We start from the raw sequence: 21,485 nt of genomic DNA, 5'->3' as shown, positions 1-21,485 counted from the left end.
GATAACCGATAACAGATAAATTCCAATATTATCTCTTGCACATTTATAACTACTAGTAAAACAAATTTAATAGCTTCTAATAATATTAAAGTACTTCTCTTCTGTTTGCAAAGGTTCTAACTGTGCATGTTAGAAAACTTTTAACAGGTGGGTGCTTAACTAATTTTAAAAATGCTTGTCACTGTTCAGTTTTGTTTATCGGTTTAAAAGTTATCAGACAAAAATTAATCACAAAATAATTAGATGCTGAAAACATTATCTTTGATAATTATCTGTTATCGGATTATCAGAAGTGTGCCCACCACTGTGTATAATGCCCTTATTTGTTAATCTTAGTAAGGTGTAGAATTCTTCTTCAGCTGGCAGAGGGTAACTGAAGAGCCCACACCGAAACCAGCATAAAGAGGCTCACTGAACTGGGCTTTGAATCTGTGGATGAGCTCCATATTCTGTAATACAGAGTAAAAGGCCACTGTGTTGCCAGCATAGTCCAAATACACACCAATTCTTGATGCCCTGGGAACACTATGGATGTCTTGATCGATTTTGTTGTGCCAGGCAGAGTAGCCTGTGTCTGAGCACAGGAGGCTCCAGGACTTGTCATTGTAGCCTAGCAAGCTCTTAGAATTCTTCCCCTTGCGACTGATGCTCTTGTAGGCAACCCCGATGGAAAATTCCCCACTCCACTCTGCCTCCCAGTAAAATCTGAACCCAGACAGAGACTCCTTGCACATCACCTGGGAGAATCCATCAAATCGTTCGGGATGATCTGGGTAAAACTGGACAGTTCTCTTTCGGGTGACCTTCTGGTTTCCTTCTGACAGAACCAGTTCTTTGTAGACAGTGTTTGGATCAAAGGACATTTTACAAGCATCTGGGCAAAAAGAGTCACACATAATACACCTATTAATCATTTTGTTACATATTGATATTATCGACACTAAAGTGACCTAAGGCAATGTTGGATATTTTGGTACTTGAGCTCTTTGAAGGATCCTGGGGTACTGTTGGAATTTTATTTCAAACGAATGGATAATTAGGGAGCCACCACGTTGGTTGTGAGGGAAGGTTGGCTATGCCATTTTGACCATACAGTACTTCTCTCTGGGCATGATCCAGCATGCAGGTGCATCAGTATTAAGGACCTCAACAACTGGAAAAGGCCAAGGACATGCCCATGTTTCACCTGGCCTCAACAGATAGATGTCTACTGGTGAAAGGTAAAGATGAGCCAATTACCTATACCTATCTGCACGGTTGGCATCCAGGACCCAAGGATGTTCTCTAATATAATGGATGCAACAATGTGCAGCAATGGCACTGGCACATGCACCCAGACCTAAACTATATGATTAAAACAATTCTTCAACAACAGTAGTTAAATTTACAAACTGCACAATTAGAGCAGGTAGCTCAGTGGCATAACGGGTTGGTGGACTACCAATATGTAAACCTCAGGTCAGTTACAGTTTACGGTACCTCTGTTTTTGGATAAGACCTTTCATCTGCAATGCCACAATCCACCCAGCAGTAAATGGGTACCGACCTTGGCTAGACCAGTAATCTGCATTGGACTGGTGTCCCATCCAGCAGGGAGTCATAGACTCTCATTTGCTTCACACCGCAGAATCTGGGGAAAAGTACTGGCACCAACAGGCCCCGGGCCTTATAAAAGATTAAAAATAAATATTGCACAAAAGTGTTTCTATCTACCTTTTGCAGTTACATGCGTTTGGGTTTTCATGTTCAATATGCCTTAAATCCCCCAATTCTAATGTTGTGCATGTTGATTTTTTTTTTTTTTGCAAAAGCTCATTTTAGACTTCTGTGACTTTTGGAGTAGTGTGCACTTCAGAGTCAGATCCTGCAACCAAATACTAAAGATGCACTTAAGGTCGGTTTGTACATACTACCCAACTGTTACTGTAGTACCTAATAGACGTAAGTGAGTGAGTACTAGGGACACAATTCAGACCTACTACACCACCCCCATGCTACCTGTCTTTTGATATGGGTGTTTATAGATAATACATATGTGCATATGCACACATGACATGAAAATTTCTACTTTGTAATGGTGGCTTTTTTTGAATGGTTCCTGATTTACATTTGTACAATGCCATTGCCCCTTGGACATCACTATTATATTCATGTGTGTCCACAATCTTTGAATTTTCATGGAATGCGCTTTATCTTTGGTTACCATGGTGCAGCTGCATTATGGGATGGTGTAGTGTACACCATTTGCATACTATAGAGGTAGTAGACCATCCGGGTATCATTCGATGACTACTCAATGTATACTGAGTATTCAGTCACCCTACAGCAGGGGTATTCATCTCATTCCAGAAAGGGCCGAGAGCGTGCAGGTTTTCTTTGCAACCACCCACTCCACTAGGTGATTTCTCTGATTAACATCACTTTGAGCAGATGGAATCAGTTAAATCAGTGAAATCACCTGGTGGAGTGGATGGTTGCAAAGAAAATGTGCACCCTCTCGGCCATTTCTGGAACGAGTTGAATAGCCTTGCCCTACGGATTGTGCTTAAGAATTTTTGCCGACTGTATAGTAGTCTACTATGCGTATTCCGATGTAACCAGAGAGATGCCACCTCTGACAGGGCCACAGCAAACAGCAGCTCCTTTCCATTTAAAGGAGCAGACACAGAAACTGTGGCTCATTGCACCAAAGATGTGACATGCAAGTTGATATTTGCAGCCTTTGATCAAATTTTTCTTGCAGAATTCAATACATTTCATAGAAATAACTGCACTGATAAAAGGAGGTTGAAACAGACAATCAGTCCCTCATTCATCTCCCTGTAGTGTCTGTTATACGTCACACCTTGCAACCTATATTAACTTGTTGAAAATGGAATGTAGTAACATGACCGAATCGAACAGATAGAAAGGTAAATCATCTACTCACATCTCAGAAAGTCCGTCCTGGTTTTTGGCTCCTGAAAATCGACTCGGGATGGAACTGTTTGAATGTCAACATATCAATGCATTACTTTGAAATCAAGTTTTGCTTAATTATTATGTTATGTTAGATACAACACCTTTTAAAACACTTCACCATATTAAAATGTTGTAAATAGTGAACAGACACTTACTTTTGAGTTGCTTGTCTCCATTTCTTGGTAAAAGTATGTACACAGGGGTTTCACTCACTGTGAAAATGATAGAGCAGTATAATGCTTACTGTGTGCTTTTCATGGTATCAGCTAAGAAGCAGACATATGAAGGAACAAACCTGTCTTTGAGATTTTGCTTAGGTCCCTCTTGCAGATGTCATCCAGATGTTCCTTCATGTCAGTGGCCGTTTTACTCATCTCACGAAATGAGAACTGAGGATTGATGAGGACTTTGGGCACCATGGCCTCAGGAGGCACACAGAGGGTAGGAAAATTCTGTTAAGAGATAAAAGTCCCACCATTTTGTGAGATCAATAAAGTGCCACACTAAGGACCACGTTTTATACTTATACAATGTATTAATATTATTGTAATATCCTCGCTGCAGTGAGTCAGCCAAGGACCATGGTTCTCTTCCAGAGCTTTTATTTTTAACACACCAAAGACAACAGAGTTGCTGTTGCAGCCACAACTCACGCTGACCACACCTTCTTCTTTTCTCTTTTTTCTCTTCCTGCTCACCACACCCTCACTCCCCCTCCCAACTCGAGAACAGTTAACCCTTGCGTGACAACGTGAACATTAGAACTATGATCATTACACTGCCCCCCCCTTTATGAAGCCCCTTGCCCTCGAGGGGTCAACAAATAATCCCCAAACCGTGGAGGTCTCCGTCTCTGTCTTTGTGGCCTGCGTGGGGCTGGCCCACGCTCATTCCCAGATGGCAGCAGAGACATAGTGGATGTCACTGGAAATGGGACTGGGGAATCTGGTCCTGCTGATCGTTCTGGGCTACAGAGTGGGGCAGAACTTTGTTCAAATGAAGGGAGAGCCCCTCCCCTATAGGGTGCCAATCTATCCCGGTGGAGGGCTACTTTCCTGCCCTTTGGGGGCACCTGAACCCTATAAACCACCTCCCCGACACGCTCTAGCACCCTGCATGGGCCAACCCAGTGACTGTCCAGTTTTGGACAACGCCCCTTCTTACGTTTGGGCGAATAGACCCAAACCAGTTCACTGGCCGTAAAACTTCTGCCCTTGCTCCTCAAATCGTAATTCCTCTTTTGTCTCAAGCCAGCCTTCTCCAGCTGGTCCCTGGCAAACGTGTGGGCTATCTCGAGACGATCTTGCAGCTTTCTTGCATACTCCGGCCCTGGTGGGTCCCGTGTTGTGTCTGGTGGCCGCCCAAAAACCAGCTCGGCTGGTGTCTGGATTTCCCTAGCCAGCATCAGCATGGCAGGGGTACAGTTTGTAGAGCTCTGGACAGCAGAGCGGTAGGCCATCAAAACCAGGGGAATGTGTCTGTCCCAGTCGCGCTGGTGGGTGGCAGTAAGGATTGCTAGCTGCTGCTGCATTGTGCGGTTAAAACGCTCCACTAACCCGTCACTCTGTGGATGTAATGGTGTGGTGCGTGTTTTCTGCACATTCAACCGGTCACACAAAGCTGTGAAAACCTTGGACTCGAAGTTCCGGCCCTGGTCACTGTGGATTATGTCAGGTGTTCCAAACCGGCTGAACATGCCCTCCAACAGGGCGTCTGCCACTGTTTCTGCTTCTTGATCCGGCAGAGCATAAGCTTCTGGCCATTTTGTAAAGTAGTCCATCGCACAGAGCACATACTTATTTCCTCTGTCAGACACTGGAAAGGGGCCCATGATGTCCACCGCTACCCTCTCCATGGGCTCCCCAACTGCTTGCTGCTGTAGAGGGGCCCGGGACTGATCAAGGGGTCCTTTATAGGCTGCACAATCATCGCAGCGCCGACAGAAATCCTCGACATCACTGCGATGCTGACCCCAGTAGAACCCCTGGCGCAGCCGACGGAGGGTCTTAGTACTTCCGAAGTGTCCTGAGCCTGTGCCCCCATGGCACGCCTTCAGCACTATCTGTCTAAGGGTTCTGGGGACCACTACCTGCCATCTCTCTTCCCCTGTGGCAGGCTCCTTCCATGCTCGCTGGAGTACCCCATCTAGCATGCGTAACATGCTAAACTTACTCCACAGGCCCTTAACAGTCCCCGACAGGCCCATCACCCCCTCCCAGGATGGTCTGACCCCGCTTTGGACCCACTGCCGCACACATTTCAACTCTTTGTCGTTTTCCTGCTGAGAGGCCCAATCCGCAGCCCCAACAACCTCTAGAGAGCAGCATGTTTGTTCAGCAGCCAACCCCACCCCCCTGAGTTCCATTTCCCTGGCATCCCTGCGGTCGCAGTAGCTGCAACCGTCCACTGCACATGGACGCCGGGACAGGGCATCAGCATTGGCGTGCTGGGCCCCTGGTCGATGCACGACACTGAAGTGAAAAGACTGCAACTCCTCCAGCCACCTTGCAACCTGGCCTTCCGGCTCCCTGAAAGATACCAGCCACTGAAGGGCTGCATGATCAGTCCTGATTGTGAAGGGCACGCCACATAAATAATGCTTGAAGTGCCGGGCAGCCAAAACAACAGCAAGAAGCTCACGTCTGGTCACACAATAGCGTCTCTCACTCTTATTGAAAACGCGGCTGAAATATGCCACCACCCGCTCCCCTTCAGGACCCACCTGCGCCAATACTGCTCCCATTCCCACATCACTGGCATCCGTATCCAGCAAGAATGGCAAAGTGGGATCCGGTGTGATGAGAACAGGGGCACTTGTGAGAGCTTGCTTAAGGGTAGAAAATGCCTCTTGGCAGTTTGGTGTCCACATGAAAGGCTGGTTGTTCTGGAGGAGACGGAAAAGAGGGGCTCCAATGCAGGAAAAACCCTTCACGAACCTCCGATAGTAAGAGGCCAGCCCGAGAAAACTCTTGAGCTGCTTCTGGTTATCTGGGACTGGCCAGTCCCAGATAGCCTGAATTTTCACCTGGAGCGTGCTGATGCCTTCGCTGCTCACTTTGTGGCCAAGGAACTCCACCTCCCGCTGCATAAAGTGACACTTCTCCGGGTGCAACTTCAACCCGGCAGCAGCAATCCTTCCCAGCACCACCCTCAGGGAGTCCAGCGCAGCCTCGAAGGACCTCCCATGGACGAGGACATCGTCCAGGTACACTAAGCACTCCTGTCGAGGAACCTTGGCTAGAACATTGTCCATAAGCCTCTCGAATGTCCCAGGCGCGTTACACAGTCCAAAGCTGAGAACCTTGAACTGCCAATGTCCCCTGGTGGTGCTGAATGCTGTCTTTGGCCTGGATTCCTGGGTGATGGGCACCTGCCGATACCCACTGCGCAGGTCCAGTGAAGAGAACCATGAGGAGCCGGACACCAAATCCAGGGTCTCATCAACTCGGGGAAGGGGGTAACAGTCTTTTTTTGTCACCTTGTTTAGGGGCCTATAATCCACGCAAAACCTCCACCTTGAGCTATTCTTTTTAGGGACCATGACCACAGCCGAAGACCATGGGCTGTCTGAGGGCTCGATTATGCCCGCCTCCAGCATGGCTTGAACCTCACGATCAGCAGCCTCCTGTCGAATCATAGGCAAGCGACGGGGTCGCACTTTGATGGGCCGTGGTGTGTGAGGCCCACTTCATTGTCACTGAGTGCAAAAATGTCCTTAAATTCCCACAGAACCTGCCACAGTTCTACCTGCTGCCGTTCATCCAGACCAACGCAGCTTCCTTGCCAGATACCCCGGATGGCCTCCCCGCGATCCACTGGGGCATCCAGCGGAGCTAAAACATCTGCAGACAGCACAGCTGGGGTGAGTGGTGTGGGCGGGCTGGGCTGGATCTCATCCAGATGAGGAGTGGCTAGCTCTGAATGTGCAGCAGTGCATGAGGTGGGTGCCGCCGGGAGAACCTGATTGTAGTGCGGGATTAGTGGGGTAGTCTGCCCTCCCGGCAAGATGAGCATACCTGCCCCGAGGTCCACTACACACCCTGTGCTTCTGAGAAAGTCCAGGCCCAAGACACATGGGTCTTTCACCTCAGCCACCCATGCCGAAAAAGTCACTGCCAAACTCCCTACTGTGAAAACAAACATTCCTCTGCCCTTCATTTCAGCCGTCTGACCAGTCACTGTCCGCAGCCTTACTGACGTCGGCTCTAGAACGGTCCCTTCTGGGACGACATCAGGTCTCACCAATGTGGCAGTAGATCCCGTATCCACGAGGGCTGGGCAGGAAACATTTCCAATCAGCACAGGAACATGGCAGTGGTCACCCACCTCTGTCCAGCCCACAGTCTCTACCGCATCAGCATGCGGATCCCGGTGAATGGTTGACGGGGTCCGTGTCATCCGGGCTACACGGACCCTTTCCCGTTTCCCTGCTGACCTTTAGCTTCTGGACAGCGACGGAGCATGTGTCCTGGCTTGCCACACCCCCAACAGACAGCAGGCAGGTTGTGTTGCACTCCGCTCACACTAGGTCCCACTGACAGATTTTTCACAGCACATACCAGCTCCTCTACCCACACCGGTCTCTCTTCTGGCAGCTCTTTCACAGTGGTAGCCATCACTGGTGTAGGTGTTGACGGCTTTATGGCACAGGTGGCGACCTCCCTCTCTAGGGCCAGTTCAAGCGCCTCAGCTAGTGTCACGGGGTGGGCGAGCTGTACGTGTAAGCGCAGCTCCACAGGTGTCAGGGCATGGATGAACTGGTCACAGACTAGCTCATTCAGGATTGTGCTTGGCATTCCTTCATATGCGCGTCTGCCCAAGCTCTCAATCTCATGTGCCAGGGATCGCAGGGGCTCATCCAATCCGCCTGACACGGTGTTTAAACTCACACCGCAGGGAGTCTTTCAGATTAAAAAGTCCAAAGCGTCTCTGCAGAGCTCCGACCAACATAGAGTAGTCCCCTCTCTCCTCTGGGGTCAGGAGCAGGAGGCAGTCTGCAGCTTCCTCTGTCAATGAAAGTGCCAGCTGCACGGCTTTAATCTTCTCAGACCAGCCCGCAGTGGCTGCTAACAGTTCGAACTGTGCCCGGTAAGCTTCCCAGCTCCCTCTGCCGGAGAACAGCGGTGTCGTGGAGCGGGTGACAAAGAGCTGCTGGGCACCGCCATCTTTGTTAGTCTCAGGTCCCGCGCTGCATTCAAGAGTGGGCTGCATGGCGTCCCGACGGCGGGTAACAGTGCTGTCCAGCCGCTGTGAACTCCAGCACTCCGAGGCAATCACGGTGTTTTCTGGAATGTCGGCCTCCTTCTTTACCTGCAGTCGGGCACTCGAGCTAGAGGACATCTTCTCCCCCCGCTTAAAGCAGTGGCTCATGCAGTGGGCAAATTCCGAGCTTCTGACACCAATGTAATATCCTCGCTGCAGTGAGTCAGCCAAGGACCATGGTTCTCTTCCAGAGCTTTTATTTTTAACACACCAAAGACAACAGAGTTGCTGTTGCAGCCACAACTCACGCTGACGACACCTTCTTCTTTTCTCTTTTTTCTCTTCCTGCTCACCACACCCTCACTCCCCCTCCCAACTCGAGAACAGTTAACCCTTGCGTGACAACGTGAACATTAGAACTATGATCATTACATTATTATGGCCATTTGGAGTGTTGAAATGTTTGTGATTCACCTGCAGAAAGTGAATGTGGTCCTCTGTTTCCAAAACCTGCCGTAGCTCTGCATCTCTGCGCTGCAGCTCCAAGATTTCTTGCTCCAGACGTTCTAAATAGCCATCAGTCTGCGACATTGCCGCCTGCATGTTGGCCATTATCATCTGGTTAATTTCAGACTTCCAGCGCTCCACCGCCTGCAGCATTTCATGGAACGTCTTATCACTTTCTGCCTGAGCTCGCTGAGCAGAACTCTAAAAGAAAGGTTTTTGTGAGGTGGAGTTCTTGTGCATACATGAAATGGTGCAAACAAAGCCTGGCAAAAAGCAAATTATTACATTAATGATATCTGAATATTGATCTTCTGTTATAATTTGAAATTTTAGTGGTACAGTATGAGTACCAGGAATGGCTGGAATGTAACATATATATTTATATACAGACATACATACACACTCGGTCTTGCCACTTATGTGGTGTATGGATCACGAGTGCACACACCTGTCTTGCAGGCTGCACAAATAGCAGAGTACTTGTGTCGTACTTCTGACACACCTCTCCCGTGCAATGACAGTTTGACTTATTGTCATTACAAAGCCCCTACTAGCCGTGCTCCTGACTTGGTTCAGGCATTCGGCAGGAATACAGGCCCTGTACATGCTGTATGCATTCTTGATTCTTCGCAAGACCTGTAGAATTTGCATGTGCAGAACCAAAAGTGTCCATGGGCAGTCTGTGACCTTCTGTGGCAGATGGATTAACTGATTCCACCTGCTCAAAGTGATGTTAACCCGTTAAATCACCTGGTGGAGTGGGTGGAAAACCTGCACCCTCTTGGCTCTTTTCTGGAAAGAGTTGAATACCCCTGCACTATGCCTTTGGAATGTTCAAAGAAAAGCCACATCAGTGTGTTTACAACTCAACGACATCTACTCTTTTCACGCTCATTCATGCTTTCTTAAACAAATTTGTTGAAACTGGGATTTCATACATAAAATGCAATTAGCCAAGATGAGCAAAGGACTCAGATGATGGACTGGACTGAACAACCAACACCAACCACCTGTACAGGAAGGGACAGAGCAGGCTGTACTTTCTGAAGAGCTTGCAGTCATTTAACATCTGCAGGAAATTCCTGTGGATGTTCTAGCAGTTCATAGTAGCCAGCATCCTCTTTTATACTGTGGTGTGCTGGAGGCGCAGCACATACAAGAAGACCACATCCAGGCTGGTCAAACAGATCAGGCTGGCTCTGTGGATGGCATGATGCTGGATTCTCCAGTGATGGTGGCAGAGAAGAGAACACTGGACAGACTGCTGGACATTATAGACGATGCCAGTCACCCTCCGCACACCGTCAACAGCAACCAGAGGTAGAAGTGGGTGGCTCGATCCTAATATCGATAATATCGATACCAACGCTGGTATTGATATTGAACGATCCTCGTGTAAAAAGATTGATACTCAAGCTGTTTTTCTCTCCCGCACGCACTGACTGCTGCACACGCAGATTCATCAAAGTCTACTCTCTGTCTGTAAGAGCAGCGCTGCGCTGTGTCACACAACACAGAGCAGCACACCCTTGTATTGTGATCGATATCATATATCGATATCAGTGATACTGGGCCTGTATTTACTTGGTATGGGATCAATACCAAAACTCCTGGTATCGCCCACCTCTAACCAGAGGAGCCTCTTCAGCCACAGACTGCTTCCTCCCAAGTGCAGGACCAACAGACTGAAAAACTCCTTTGTCCCTCAGGCCATCAGACTGTAAAACTCCTCACTCAGGGGGAGGAGAAGTAACAGGAAGACAGAGGACGGGATGGAGAATGAGAAGAACAGTAGTAGCCAGTAAACCAGTATTGATCAGCATGTCTGGTATTTATATTTGTGTATTTATGTTTATATTTATATTTGCAAACTGTTTTTTTTTATTTCACTTTTGATACTCTGTGTGCTTCTCACCCTGTGTGCTGCTATACAATGCTGCTAGAATATCAATTTCCTTGAGGGACTCTTCCCAAGGGATCAATAAAATTCTGTCTTGTCTAATCTAATCGAATCTTGATTAAACTCAAAATGGGTTTTAATAAAGATGAATTTAGTAGAGTGACATCATGCTGAAAACACAAAAAGCCTGTAAACAGTGGAAAACGTGGATCTAAGGGACCTGCTTCAGCCAACAAATGGGAAACAATAACAAGTGCTATTATTGAAATATCATCCAAGGGATGGACTCCGACGTCGAAATAAGGATGTAACAGTTTGATGTTCAAATGGATTCAAAAGGTCTTTCTGCTTTAAAGCTAACACCATCTGCCATGATGGAGGGTCTCTGTTGAAGTAACAAACATGAATATGCGTCATAAGTGGTCTTTCTGTGGCAGATGTTCATAATCATTTGGAACCACTTTGGGTCCTGGATGGCAACCAAGTCAGACAAGCACTAATATGGCTAGGGCTATGAAAAGCTAAACATAGCCTTTTATAGAGACAATCACAGCTGATTGAGCCCTTCTCATCTTACTTTGAGAACTTCAACATTATGCTTGAGTTCCTGCAGCTCCTTCATCCTCTCCTGGATGATGTGGTGGACCTCCGACTGGGTGGCCACGAGGATTTTCTGATGAAGAAAATGAAGATAAGACAGATCACCATGACAGCCAGACGTTATGTCAGCATATATCTCCAAATAAGCCTTGCAGTCCACTTCAGTTAAAGGTAAGATCCAAACCTAATCACAATCGAGTAGACCACCCATGTCCCAAAATTCATTTTTGTCCAACAGGTGCTCATCATTATCTGGATCTGACCTAATCCTGACTGCTCACTTTTGTTTGTGACTGCTGAATTGTGTGTCAGATCTTTGTTCCAGATCATTTATACTTAATCCCGATCTTTCACCATGATCACTCAACTTTTATCACGGTACTTTCATCACAAAACATTTGGATTGCTGAAGTGTGATCCTGATTGTGAACCTGAGCTCTGAGCCTAATCAGTGACCTTTGATCCTAATCTTTAATTTCGTTCATCAAGATTTGATCTTGTTTGATGACCCCAGATTCTGTTTGCTGTCCTTTGATCTGCCCTTTGATAAAGAGTACTGTCAAAATTTAATGGGCTCTTCCCCGACCCCTGTCCCACCCCTCTACATTGTTTCATGAAAAATTGTTTATTGTTTTTTGTGTTTTATTTAATTCTGCAAACTAACAAACAGACATGGTAAAAATGAAAGAAAAAAGTTATTATTGAATGTGTAAATCCAAATAATCTGCAATGCATTCACTTTTGCTTCAGCTGCATTCATCCAATCTGTTGGATGCGAGGCTCAGTCTATGGTAGACGGAGGCACAAACCGGAAATGGCAGAAAAAATCTCCGCAGTGGGGAAAAAAAAACACAAACCATTGTTGTAAAAAACTGTAAAAAGCCACAAACCGACAGTAGATGAAGACAAAAAACGGAAATGGCACAAAAAAATCTCCGGAGTGGGGAAAAAGCCACAAACCATTGTCATAAAAAGCTGTAAAAAAAACACACACCAACGGTAAATGAAAATTATAAAGAAGAGTAGAAGCCGCATTGGTTGCTGTGGACCAGTCATGGTAGTGATTCTATCACAAGGCACAGTGAAGATTCGATAATCTTATTTTCTTCTTTTTAATCTTTCTAACATAATATGCGTGAAAAAAAAGTGTTCCAATACTTTTGGAGGGCACAGTATCCTAAGATTATGATGAGTGCAAAATGAGTGTGGTATTATTACTGTTGCTGGACTTTGTGTCAAATCATAGTCATATGTTATATCATATTGATATGACAATATTGCAATATGACAATTTGGCCATATTGCAGGCAAAAAAGAAAAATGCTTAAAAAAGGTGGGGGTCTGCGTGTGTGGAACCCCCCCCCCAGAACCTGAAAGGGGAAAAAAAAAAAAAATAAATAAAAGGTAGGGAGAAGCTGAAAGGTTTAGCCCTGCTCATGCTCCACCGAAGTATTCACTCTAAAAAAGTCTGAAGGACCTAAATGATATGGTGAGATGCTGAAGAGTTTCGCTTGTCATGTCCGCAGCATATACATATTATAGAATACTAACATATGTCAGATAACGTCAGATAACCTCATAACTCACTTGTTTGTCATTGCGCTCATCTTCTGCTGAGGTAATGTTGTGACCGCGGTGCTCTCTGACGGTACACATTACACAGATGCACATTTGGTCGGAACGACAGAAAAGCTCCAGTCCTTTCTCATGTTGGGGACAGATCTTCCTGTCCAGGTGACCCGTCTCGTCCACCAGCTTGTGTCTTTTGAAAGTAGATGACTCGTAATGGGGCTTGACATGCGTCTCGCAGTAAGAGGCTAAGCACACGAGGCACGACTTCACCGCCTTGTTGCGTCGGCCGACGCAGAAGTCGCAGTAAGATTCTCTGTGCAGGTACGGGAACGGAGAGAGTTCTGGAAGCTGGAGCCGTGGCTCGTGGTTTATGTCGGTTACATTTCGTCTCAGCACAGGCCGAGGCGTAAAGGTTGCACGGCACTGTGGACAGCTGTATACGCCCATGTGGTGAAACTGGTCCCAGTAGACTTTGATGCACTCCAAACAGTAGGTGTCACCACAGGGGATGGTGACCGGGTCTTGCAGAGAGTCCCTGCACAGGTGGCAGCTGTATGCCTCTGGTGAAAAAGGGAAACCAGACTCGTCCATGTTGCTGTTCAATGAGACAATCTTAAAAATAACTGATTCAGTATTAGTTTAACAAATTTGTATCAGTTCAAACTCTTTGAGGAGATATTCCACCAAATTTATCAAATCAGCAGGAAGTCCAACCAGGTGACAGCTATCTTACAACACCCCTTCAAAGCAGAGTCAAGTCTGGTGTGTGCACCTATTTAAAGGATGAGCCGATGTTGACAATGTAAACACAAAGATGAGCGCTTCTCACAGACCCCAAAGTTTCCACTGTATATGTGAAAGTGCTGTGGTCTGCAACCGTGACAGAATCTGCGTATGAAAGCAGGATTTACAGATAAACTCACCAAGGTCAACGAAGCAGCTGAGAGAAAGGTTTGAAATGAAGCAACAATGTGGAGCTAAAAGTGAATGTTTGATTGGAGCGTGGTTTATTATGTAACATGTTCAAATTCACATTTCAGGTTTTCCAAATTTAACAATAATAGCAGGAATTTTATTTAACATGTTTCTTTAGTCATTTGTTTATTGATATTTCAGTGCAAAGCTGTAATCTTAAATGCTATTTGTTTATGTAAGAAGGATTACTAATTATTACTTGAGTTAAAATGATTGTATACATGTTCAACACTTCTGGGTGGTGGTGGTGGTGTGTGTGTCCCTCTCAAACTCGGGTCCTCTACCAACTGTGGCAGATAGATAACTACTGTTCAGAAGTGATGATGAGCCAGTTGTCTGACTGGGTGGTTGTCATCCAGAACCCAATGATGTTTCAGAGTGTGGTGGATGCAGTGATGCACCACTGCATGCTCCCAGACCTCAAACCTGACCTTCTGTTATTGCCGCGTGTGTTTTCATCAACATTTACAATATTGACAAAGCACACTTTGTGCTTGACATAAATGTCAAGCCAGAGTGCTTCAAAATCAAATTTGGAATTTTATTATGTAAGAGCTCCATTGTATTGAAACAATCAGTCTCACACACACACACACACACACACACACACACACACACATATATATATATATATATATACACACACACACACACACACTAGCATGTTGTCAGTTCTAGCTTAGGCCGTGTTTATGGAATAGAGCTGATAATTTTTCCAGGGTGGTAATAAATTATGCAATATTTCTATGAGCAGGAATGCATTTACTTTACAATTAATTAATTCATTAATTTACAGTTAATTTACTGTCTTAATGTATTTATAAATTGTTTTGGTTCTTATCTTACATACATTATTATTATTATTACTACATTTTTTCATTTGTTTTTTAAATGGGCCACTATGGAAATAAGTGTTTTCACTTTCTCATGTGTTTCATGAACTTCTAACGTATTTACAAATATATTATGCATTACATTGAACTTACTAAATAAAATCACACACACGCCTGCATGCACACTTTTAATATACAAATGATTTACCGCCCCCTGCTGGAATGGTGTGTGAGCCCAGAATGTAATTAGTAATTGTTCAGTATTGCTGGGTAATAGCCATAGTTTCTCCAAAATTATTAATGTTCCGTTTGGGTGATGTTCATCCTTGACCCAAAATACATAAACATATCGAATGGCAAATGTCAGCTTTCACCCCACTTTGTCCGTGATCAAAGTCATACACGCGCACACATACATGTACACAGGGACCACTTGGCTTTTAATATATATAGATGATTTAATGCCCCCTGCTGGAACGGCGTGTGAATCCAGAATTTTGTTATCAATGTCCATTGTTCACTGTTGTTAGCTAATAGCCCTAATTTCTCTAAAAATATTAGTCCTACCAACTTTCCATTTTCGCTGTATTTATCCTTGACCCAAAATACATAAGCATACCACACGGCAAATGCCAGCTCGCCCTCGTTTCACGGTGAAACGATCAGCAGCTTCCATAATATTTTTCAAGGCTCTTTGCCTATGTAGTCCGCAGATGCCTAGGAGTCCCAGGACCTGATGCATAGACTGGCCTGCAAAGCCCCTGGAAGCCACTGCAATAGACTCACAGCAGACCTTCCACCCATTCCTATGACACTCAGCAACCAGTTCAGCATACGTGGCTGTCTTCCACTCCTGAGCTTCCTCCATCTGATCTTCTATTGTTGTGTCTGGTTGTTTTGTACTCAGTGACCTGCAGTGCTTCCCAGTAAGGAGATGCTGAGACAGGCTCAGAGATGTGTGGAGTCTGTAGCGATACTTCATGCATGTTTTCTCAGTTTGGAGATGAGTTCTTGGATGGATGGCAGGTTGATGCTAATTATTTTTTCTGCACTGCAGATGGTCCAAGGTAACTGATCTCACATTGTCCAAACAACACTGTGGAACTCCAAGAAACTGCATCTCTTAACTGATACATTCCAATGTACATGTGTTTGTTTTTGTCACTGCTGGTAGACACTTTATTACTGTGCTAGTTAGTATTTCAAAGAAACCCATGTCTTCACAGCCCTCAGTTTTCCACTTGACTAATCACTGAGTTTCATGATAGCTTGTCAAAACAGTTTATTTTGTTTATCATTTGTACTAAGTGCTCATCTTTCCAATAAGTATGTGGGTGCCCACAGAAGTACTCATAATTTTGAGACTATTCCAGTAAATGTGAAAACTTCATGAGAACCATGTATTTGCAAGTACTTTGTTGAATTGTTTAATTACAAGCGGTCATTTTATGCCATTGCTCTTTGGACCACCTTAAACAGAAAGCCTGTCTTTGCACAAAAACTTTGGGTATGCAGTCTAGTTCAATACACAACACCTGTTTTGGGTTTCTGCAGGATACATTTTTGAAGGCAAAGAATAGGAGTATGGAGTAGGCATGGAGTCAACCATGACAGGTCACCTGGGGTTGGGAATTCTGCACCATAGGACTATTAGGAGACTCTTATGGGTGGTAAGGGTCACCTCCTGTATGTCTGGAGTAAATGTGTGTCTGGTGCCAGCAGTGGGAAGCGCCCCTGTTCGTTCTGGGTAGGGACTTCGACCCTGGTGGGAAATATTTCAACCTAGTGGCCGGTCACAAGTGGGGCATTGCTTTACTCTCTCTGTAGGATTTCAGGTACTGACTGTTATACTGGGGATCTGTTTCCCATATTTCTTTTCACCTGTGGGGTGGATGAATACACCCTTTTCCGTTGATGGTCTGTGGTCCATTCTGTTGCTGCTTGACTCTTGATAGTGAGGGATATTGATCCTGTTGCTGTGCATGTCCCATCCCAGAGGAGCATTGGTGCTCTGTACCTTGTGCTGTTGCCTTGCTTTCAGGCTGATACAGCACCCATAGGCCACATCTGCAGTTTGGGGGCTATGTAACACAATTGTAATAACCAGTGGTAGGCACAGCGAACCAGAAATTTAGCTTTGATAACCATTAATCTGATAACTGAAGCGTTATCTTTTATGATGCTAAACTGATAAACTGCTAAAAAAGTTATCTTTATTACAGATAACCAATAACCGATAACTTTTAGTATTGATTCGGATGTGGCCACATCAGATTACACTGTTGGATTCTGACAAACCAGTTTCACTTAAAATAAAACCCCATATGCTGTCATCATCTTTCAAAAGCAGTAAAACAGAGTATTAGAAGTCACAGTTTATCTCGGTATTATATACACGAACTAAAAAGCTGCTGCTTTTTTCCCAGGTTTTGAACCTTGTGGCTTAAACAAACGAAATATGTCCATTAATGCATTGATTGGCAGAGTAAAAGACACGTTAGTAAATATAAATTCTTACCTGTTAAGTTTCAGTAGGATTCATCTGAAGAAATAAAGCGTCCATTTTTTTAAATCCAAAACAGTGTCTGAACAGTGAAGAAAGTCCCTCTGTACACACAGCTGTGCCATGAGAGCTCATCTCCCTCACAGAGTCTTGGCAATTAAATTATCCCATCAGCCACAAAGAAATAAAATAAAATAATAAATAATGTTAAAATTAGACCATTTTGTTTGTGTCGGGCGGATGGTAATAGTGTAACGTCCAACCTGAACTACACTACCCACAATGCTCCATGCGTCGACTGGCCAATTACATCTCGCGGTTAATGATGACATCATCAGCAAGCAACAGGTAGCCAGTCTGCCACAAATACACAGCAGATGGACTAAAATGTTTGATTTCAGGGTTTACAAATGTTTTTGACCGTTAAACTTTGCTCACTCTACCAAGCAAAAAAAAAAAAAAAAAAAAAAAAAAAAAGTTATCGGACTGAAAGTTATGGGAACTAAATTTACCGGAAGATAATTGATCCGATGATCGTTTTAAAAACTAATCCGCTAGCAAAAACATTAGTTTCAATAATTATGTTATCGGATTAGCTGAACTGTGCCCACCACTGGTAATAACACACTCAAACTTTAATTTGTCATTATGTGGCTAAGTGGTGTTGTGATGACCTCACTAAAATGTTATGAAATAACATCCAAATTGTCATGTCTCTGCGCTCTGAAAACTGCAGTCATCAAGCCATTTGTCAAAAAAGTCCAGCCTTGACCCTGAGGTATATGCTAACTATTGTCCAATCTCTAACCTCGCTTTCCTATCAAAGGTTTTTGGAAAAGGTAGTTTCCGGTCAACTCCACAACCATCTCAAATTCAGTCTATATGAGAAGTCCCAGTCTGTGTTCTGGCCACAGCACAGAAACTGCTGTGGTCAAGGTCACCAGTGACTTGCTGATGCTGGCTAATGCTGGCTCACCATTACTTCTAATCCTTCTTGACCTCACTGTAGCCTTTGACACCATTGACCACCACATCCTTCTACACTGCCTCCACTCCTCCATCAGACTGTACCCTGGGCTGGTTCACATTTTACCTCACAGACAGAACAGAGTATGTGTCCTGGGAAAGAGCTAAGTTGGACATGAACTCTGTCACTTGTGGTGTCCCTCAAGGATTGGGCCTTGGTCCCACCCTCTTTGATGTGACAGTCCCCAGTGACTACGGCCTGAATCGAGCGGAAAGGGGAAAGATCTCAAAATACCAAGACCTGAAAAATGACCTACGAACAACATGGTCATTGAAAGACATCAATATCATCCCAGTTGTGGTGTTGTGTGGGCCGCCAGAAGAGGTACTGCTGGCCCACCACCAAAGGGCGCCCTGCCTGAAGTGTGGGCTTCAGGCACGAGAGGGCGCTGCCGCCACGGACACAGCCGGGAGTGACAGCTGTCACTCATTAATTCCTGACAGCTGTCACACATTCTTCATCATCACACTCCATAAAGACCAGACGTCATCTCCACCTCGTTGCCGAGATATCGTACTTCATTGTAGGTAATATCCTCAGCGTTTTTGTGTTTATCTGTAATCTGTACATTGTGAGTGTTTGCAGGCGTACCGGTCCCTTGTTTTGTGGAAGCTGAGTGAGTGCAGGATGGCACTCTTTTTCTCTGAGGGATCACTGCAAACACATCAGCATATTGAGTGAGAGGTGGAGGTGGCATTCCCACCGTTGTTGTTACTGGGTGTGCACACACCCACACTTGACTGTCTTTGTTCTCGCCAGCAGTACCAGATCCGACAGTCGGGGACGGTGATCACCTGGGAATTCGGGACTTGGTGGCTCCAGTATTCTCTGGGTTCGGTGGCGGAGGAAATCGTGTGGTTCCGGTTCATCTCAGGACAGACGTCTTCTATCCTCGAGCCTGCCCACACGTCACCTTTGTGATTTGACTGTAATTATATTCTGAGATTGTCTGTATATTCGTTGTGCACGTTTCACAACATTAAATTGTTACTTTTTGGCTCATCTATTGGCCGTTCATTTGCGCCCCCTGTTGTGGGTCCGTGTCACTACACTTTCACAACAGGATATCTCGGCCAGCGTCATGGACTCCGAGGGGCGTCACCCAGTTGTTGAACGACCAATGGGAGAGCAGGGAGCGCAGGCATCTGCAGGAGACGTGATTGGTGAGCTGCAGCACATTCTCACCGCCTTTACGGCTCCGTTGGATCAAATGACCGAGCAAAACATCCTCCTGAACCGCAGAGTGGAGGCTCTCTCCACACAGATGGCGGCGAGCGCTCAGGGCGCTGCTGCAGCTCGTCCTCCTGCCGACCCTGTGCAGGATATAAATGTTCCAGTGGTGGTTCAACAACCCCTCCCACCATCCCCTGAAGCATACATAAGCCCTCCTGAGCCATACGGAGGTTGTGTGGAGATGTGCGTGGACTTTCTTATGCAGTGTTCGCTCGTCTTCGCACAACGTCCCGTCATGTACGTGTCAGATGCTAGTAAAATAGCTTATGTGATTGCTCTGCTTCGGGGTAAAGCACGCGCCTGGGCTACGGCGCTCTGGGAACAGAACTCACGGTTGTTATCAGCATACACTGGGTTTGTGGGGGAGTTCAGAACAGTGTTTGATCACCCTAACAGAGGAGAGACCGCTTCAACAGTGCTGCTGTCAATGAGACAGGGACGCGAGAGCGCAGCCGCTTATGCAGTCAACTTCCGCATCGCGGCTGCGAGGTCCGGCTGGAATAACATTGCGCTCCGCGCCGCCTTCATAAACGGACTGTCGTTGGTTCTGAAGGAGCAGCTGGTAGCTAAGGAGGAACCGCGGGATTTAGATGGGCTTATCGATCTCGTTATACGGTTAGACAATCGGTTGGAGGAACGCCGTCGGGAGCGAGGCGAAGGACGTGACCGGATACGCGCTGCCCCTCTCCCTTCCGGGTTCGAAAAGGCGCCGCCCTCCCCACGCTCCACAGCCACAGCGCTCCGTGGGGCAACAGCTCCCCCTGCTGACGTTGTTAGAGAAACGCACAGGGCCAAAATGAGGAGGCTGATCCGCGGGGAGTGTTTTCTCTGCAGCTCAACTGAGCACACACAGAAGAACTGCCCCAAACGGCCAAAACAACAACACTCGCCCTTAGAGACTGGGCTAAGGGAGGGTCAAAACATTCAAGTGAGACACACACAGATTGCCACACGACTCCCAGTTACGATCCTGAGCGGGGATTTAACCCTTCAAGCCCCAGCACTGGTGGACACGGGGTCAGAAGGGAGTCTGCTAGACAGCAGATGGGCAAGGGAGGTAGGGCTCCCTCTGGTGGCGCTTCCTTCGCCAGTGCAGGTGCGGGCACTAGATGGCACCCTCCTCCCTTTAATCACACACAAGACACAACCAGTAACTCTGGTGGTGTCTGGAAACCATCGGGAGGAGATTGAGTTTTTTGTAACTCCTTCTACCTCTCGCGTGATTTTGGGCTTCCCATGGATGTTGAAGCACAATCCCCGGATTGATTGGCCGTCTGGGGTGGTGGTTCAGTAGAGCGAAACCTGAAATCGGGTGTGTTTATGATCCTCGGTTCCCCCCGGTTTACAGGCTAAGGAGGAGGTCAAAGTCCCTCCCAATCTGACGGCAGTGCCGGTTGAGTACCACGATCTTGCTGACGTCTTCAGCAAGGATCTGGCACTCACCCTTCCCCCGCACCGTCTGTACGATTGTGCCATTGATTTGGTTCCAGGCGCTGAGTTTCCGTCCAGCAGGCTGTACAACCTCTCACGACCTGAGCGCAAATCAATGGAGACCTACATCCGGGACTCATTAGCTGCCGGGCTGATTGGAACTCCACCTTCCCGATGGGGGCAGGTTTCTTTTTTGTGGGCAAGAAAGATGGCCGACTCCGTCCATGCATTGATTTCAGGGGGCTGAATGAGATTACGGTTCGCAACCGATACCCGTTGCCATTGTTGGATTCCGTGTTCACCCCCCTGCATGGAGCCAAAATCTTTACTAAGCTGGATCTTAGAAATGCGTATCACCTGGATTCGGATCCAGAAGGGAGACGAATGGAAGACGGCATTTAACACCCCGTTAGGTCACTTTGAGTACCTGGTCATGCCGTTCGGCCTCACCAATGCCCCCGCGACATTCCAAGCCTTGGTTAACGACGTCTTGCGGGACTTCCTGCACTGATTCGTCTTCGTATATCTGGGCGATATTCTCATCTTTGCTCCGGACCCTGAGACCCATGTCCAGCATGTACATCAGGTCCTGCAGCAGTTATTAGAGAACCGACTGTTTGTGAAGGGCGAGAAGTGCGAGTTTCACCGCACGTCTTTGTCCTTCCTGGGGTTTATCATCTCCTCTAACTCCGTCGCCCCTGATCCGGCCAAGGTTGCGGCGGTGAGAGATTGGCCCCAACC

At 46.4% G+C, this 21,485-nt stretch overlaps 1 protein-coding gene across 2 annotated transcripts; it reads right to left on the bottom strand.

Moving 5' to 3' along the window:
- Positions 1-189: 189 nt before the first annotated feature.
- Positions 190-13,483, bottom strand: ftr84 (finTRIM family, member 84). 2 transcript variants are annotated; one of them, XM_034188476.1, is made up of 7 exons: positions 12,758-13,333; positions 11,148-11,243; positions 8,638-8,871; positions 3,257-3,413; positions 3,117-3,173; positions 2,930-2,983; positions 190-874 (listed from the first exon to the last, which is right to left on the bottom strand). In XM_034188476.1, the coding sequence occupies exons 1-7, from the start codon at positions 13,331-13,333 to the stop codon at positions 333-335; spliced, it is 1,716 nt and encodes a 571-aa protein (XP_034044367.1). In that variant the 3' UTR covers positions 190-332. The 2 variants fall into 2 exon arrangements, with proteins under 2 accessions (XP_034044367.1, XP_034044368.1); XM_034188477.1 differs by lacking the exon at positions 8,638-8,871 and having other exon boundaries at positions 12,758-13,483.
- Between the last annotated feature and the right edge of the window lie 8,002 nt (positions 13,484-21,485).

The sequence above is a fragment of the Thalassophryne amazonica genome, chromosome 15 (genome assembly GCF_902500255.1).
Source record: "Thalassophryne amazonica chromosome 15, fThaAma1.1, whole genome shotgun sequence".
Taxonomy (NCBI): Eukaryota; Metazoa; Chordata; class Actinopteri; order Batrachoidiformes; family Batrachoididae; genus Thalassophryne; species Thalassophryne amazonica.
This window is presented reverse-complemented; position numbering and strand designations above follow the sequence as displayed.

What these genes read in the sequence shown, in the direction of transcription:
- ftr84 (XM_034188476.1), bottom strand. Translation starts at nt 13,333, where the DNA reads ATGGACGAGTCTGGTTTCCCTTTTTCACCAGAGGCATACAGCTGCCAC. An exon ending in ATAATGTTGAAGTTCTCAAA is followed by an intron (nt 8,872 to 11,147) that starts GTAAGATGAGAA and finishes CCTTTCTTTTAG; the next exon opens with AGTTCTGCTCAGCGAGCTCA. An exon ending in ACCACATTCACTTTCTGCAG is followed by an intron (nt 3,414 to 8,637) that starts GTGAATCACAAA and finishes ATCTCTTAACAG; the next exon opens with AATTTTCCTACCCTCTGTGT.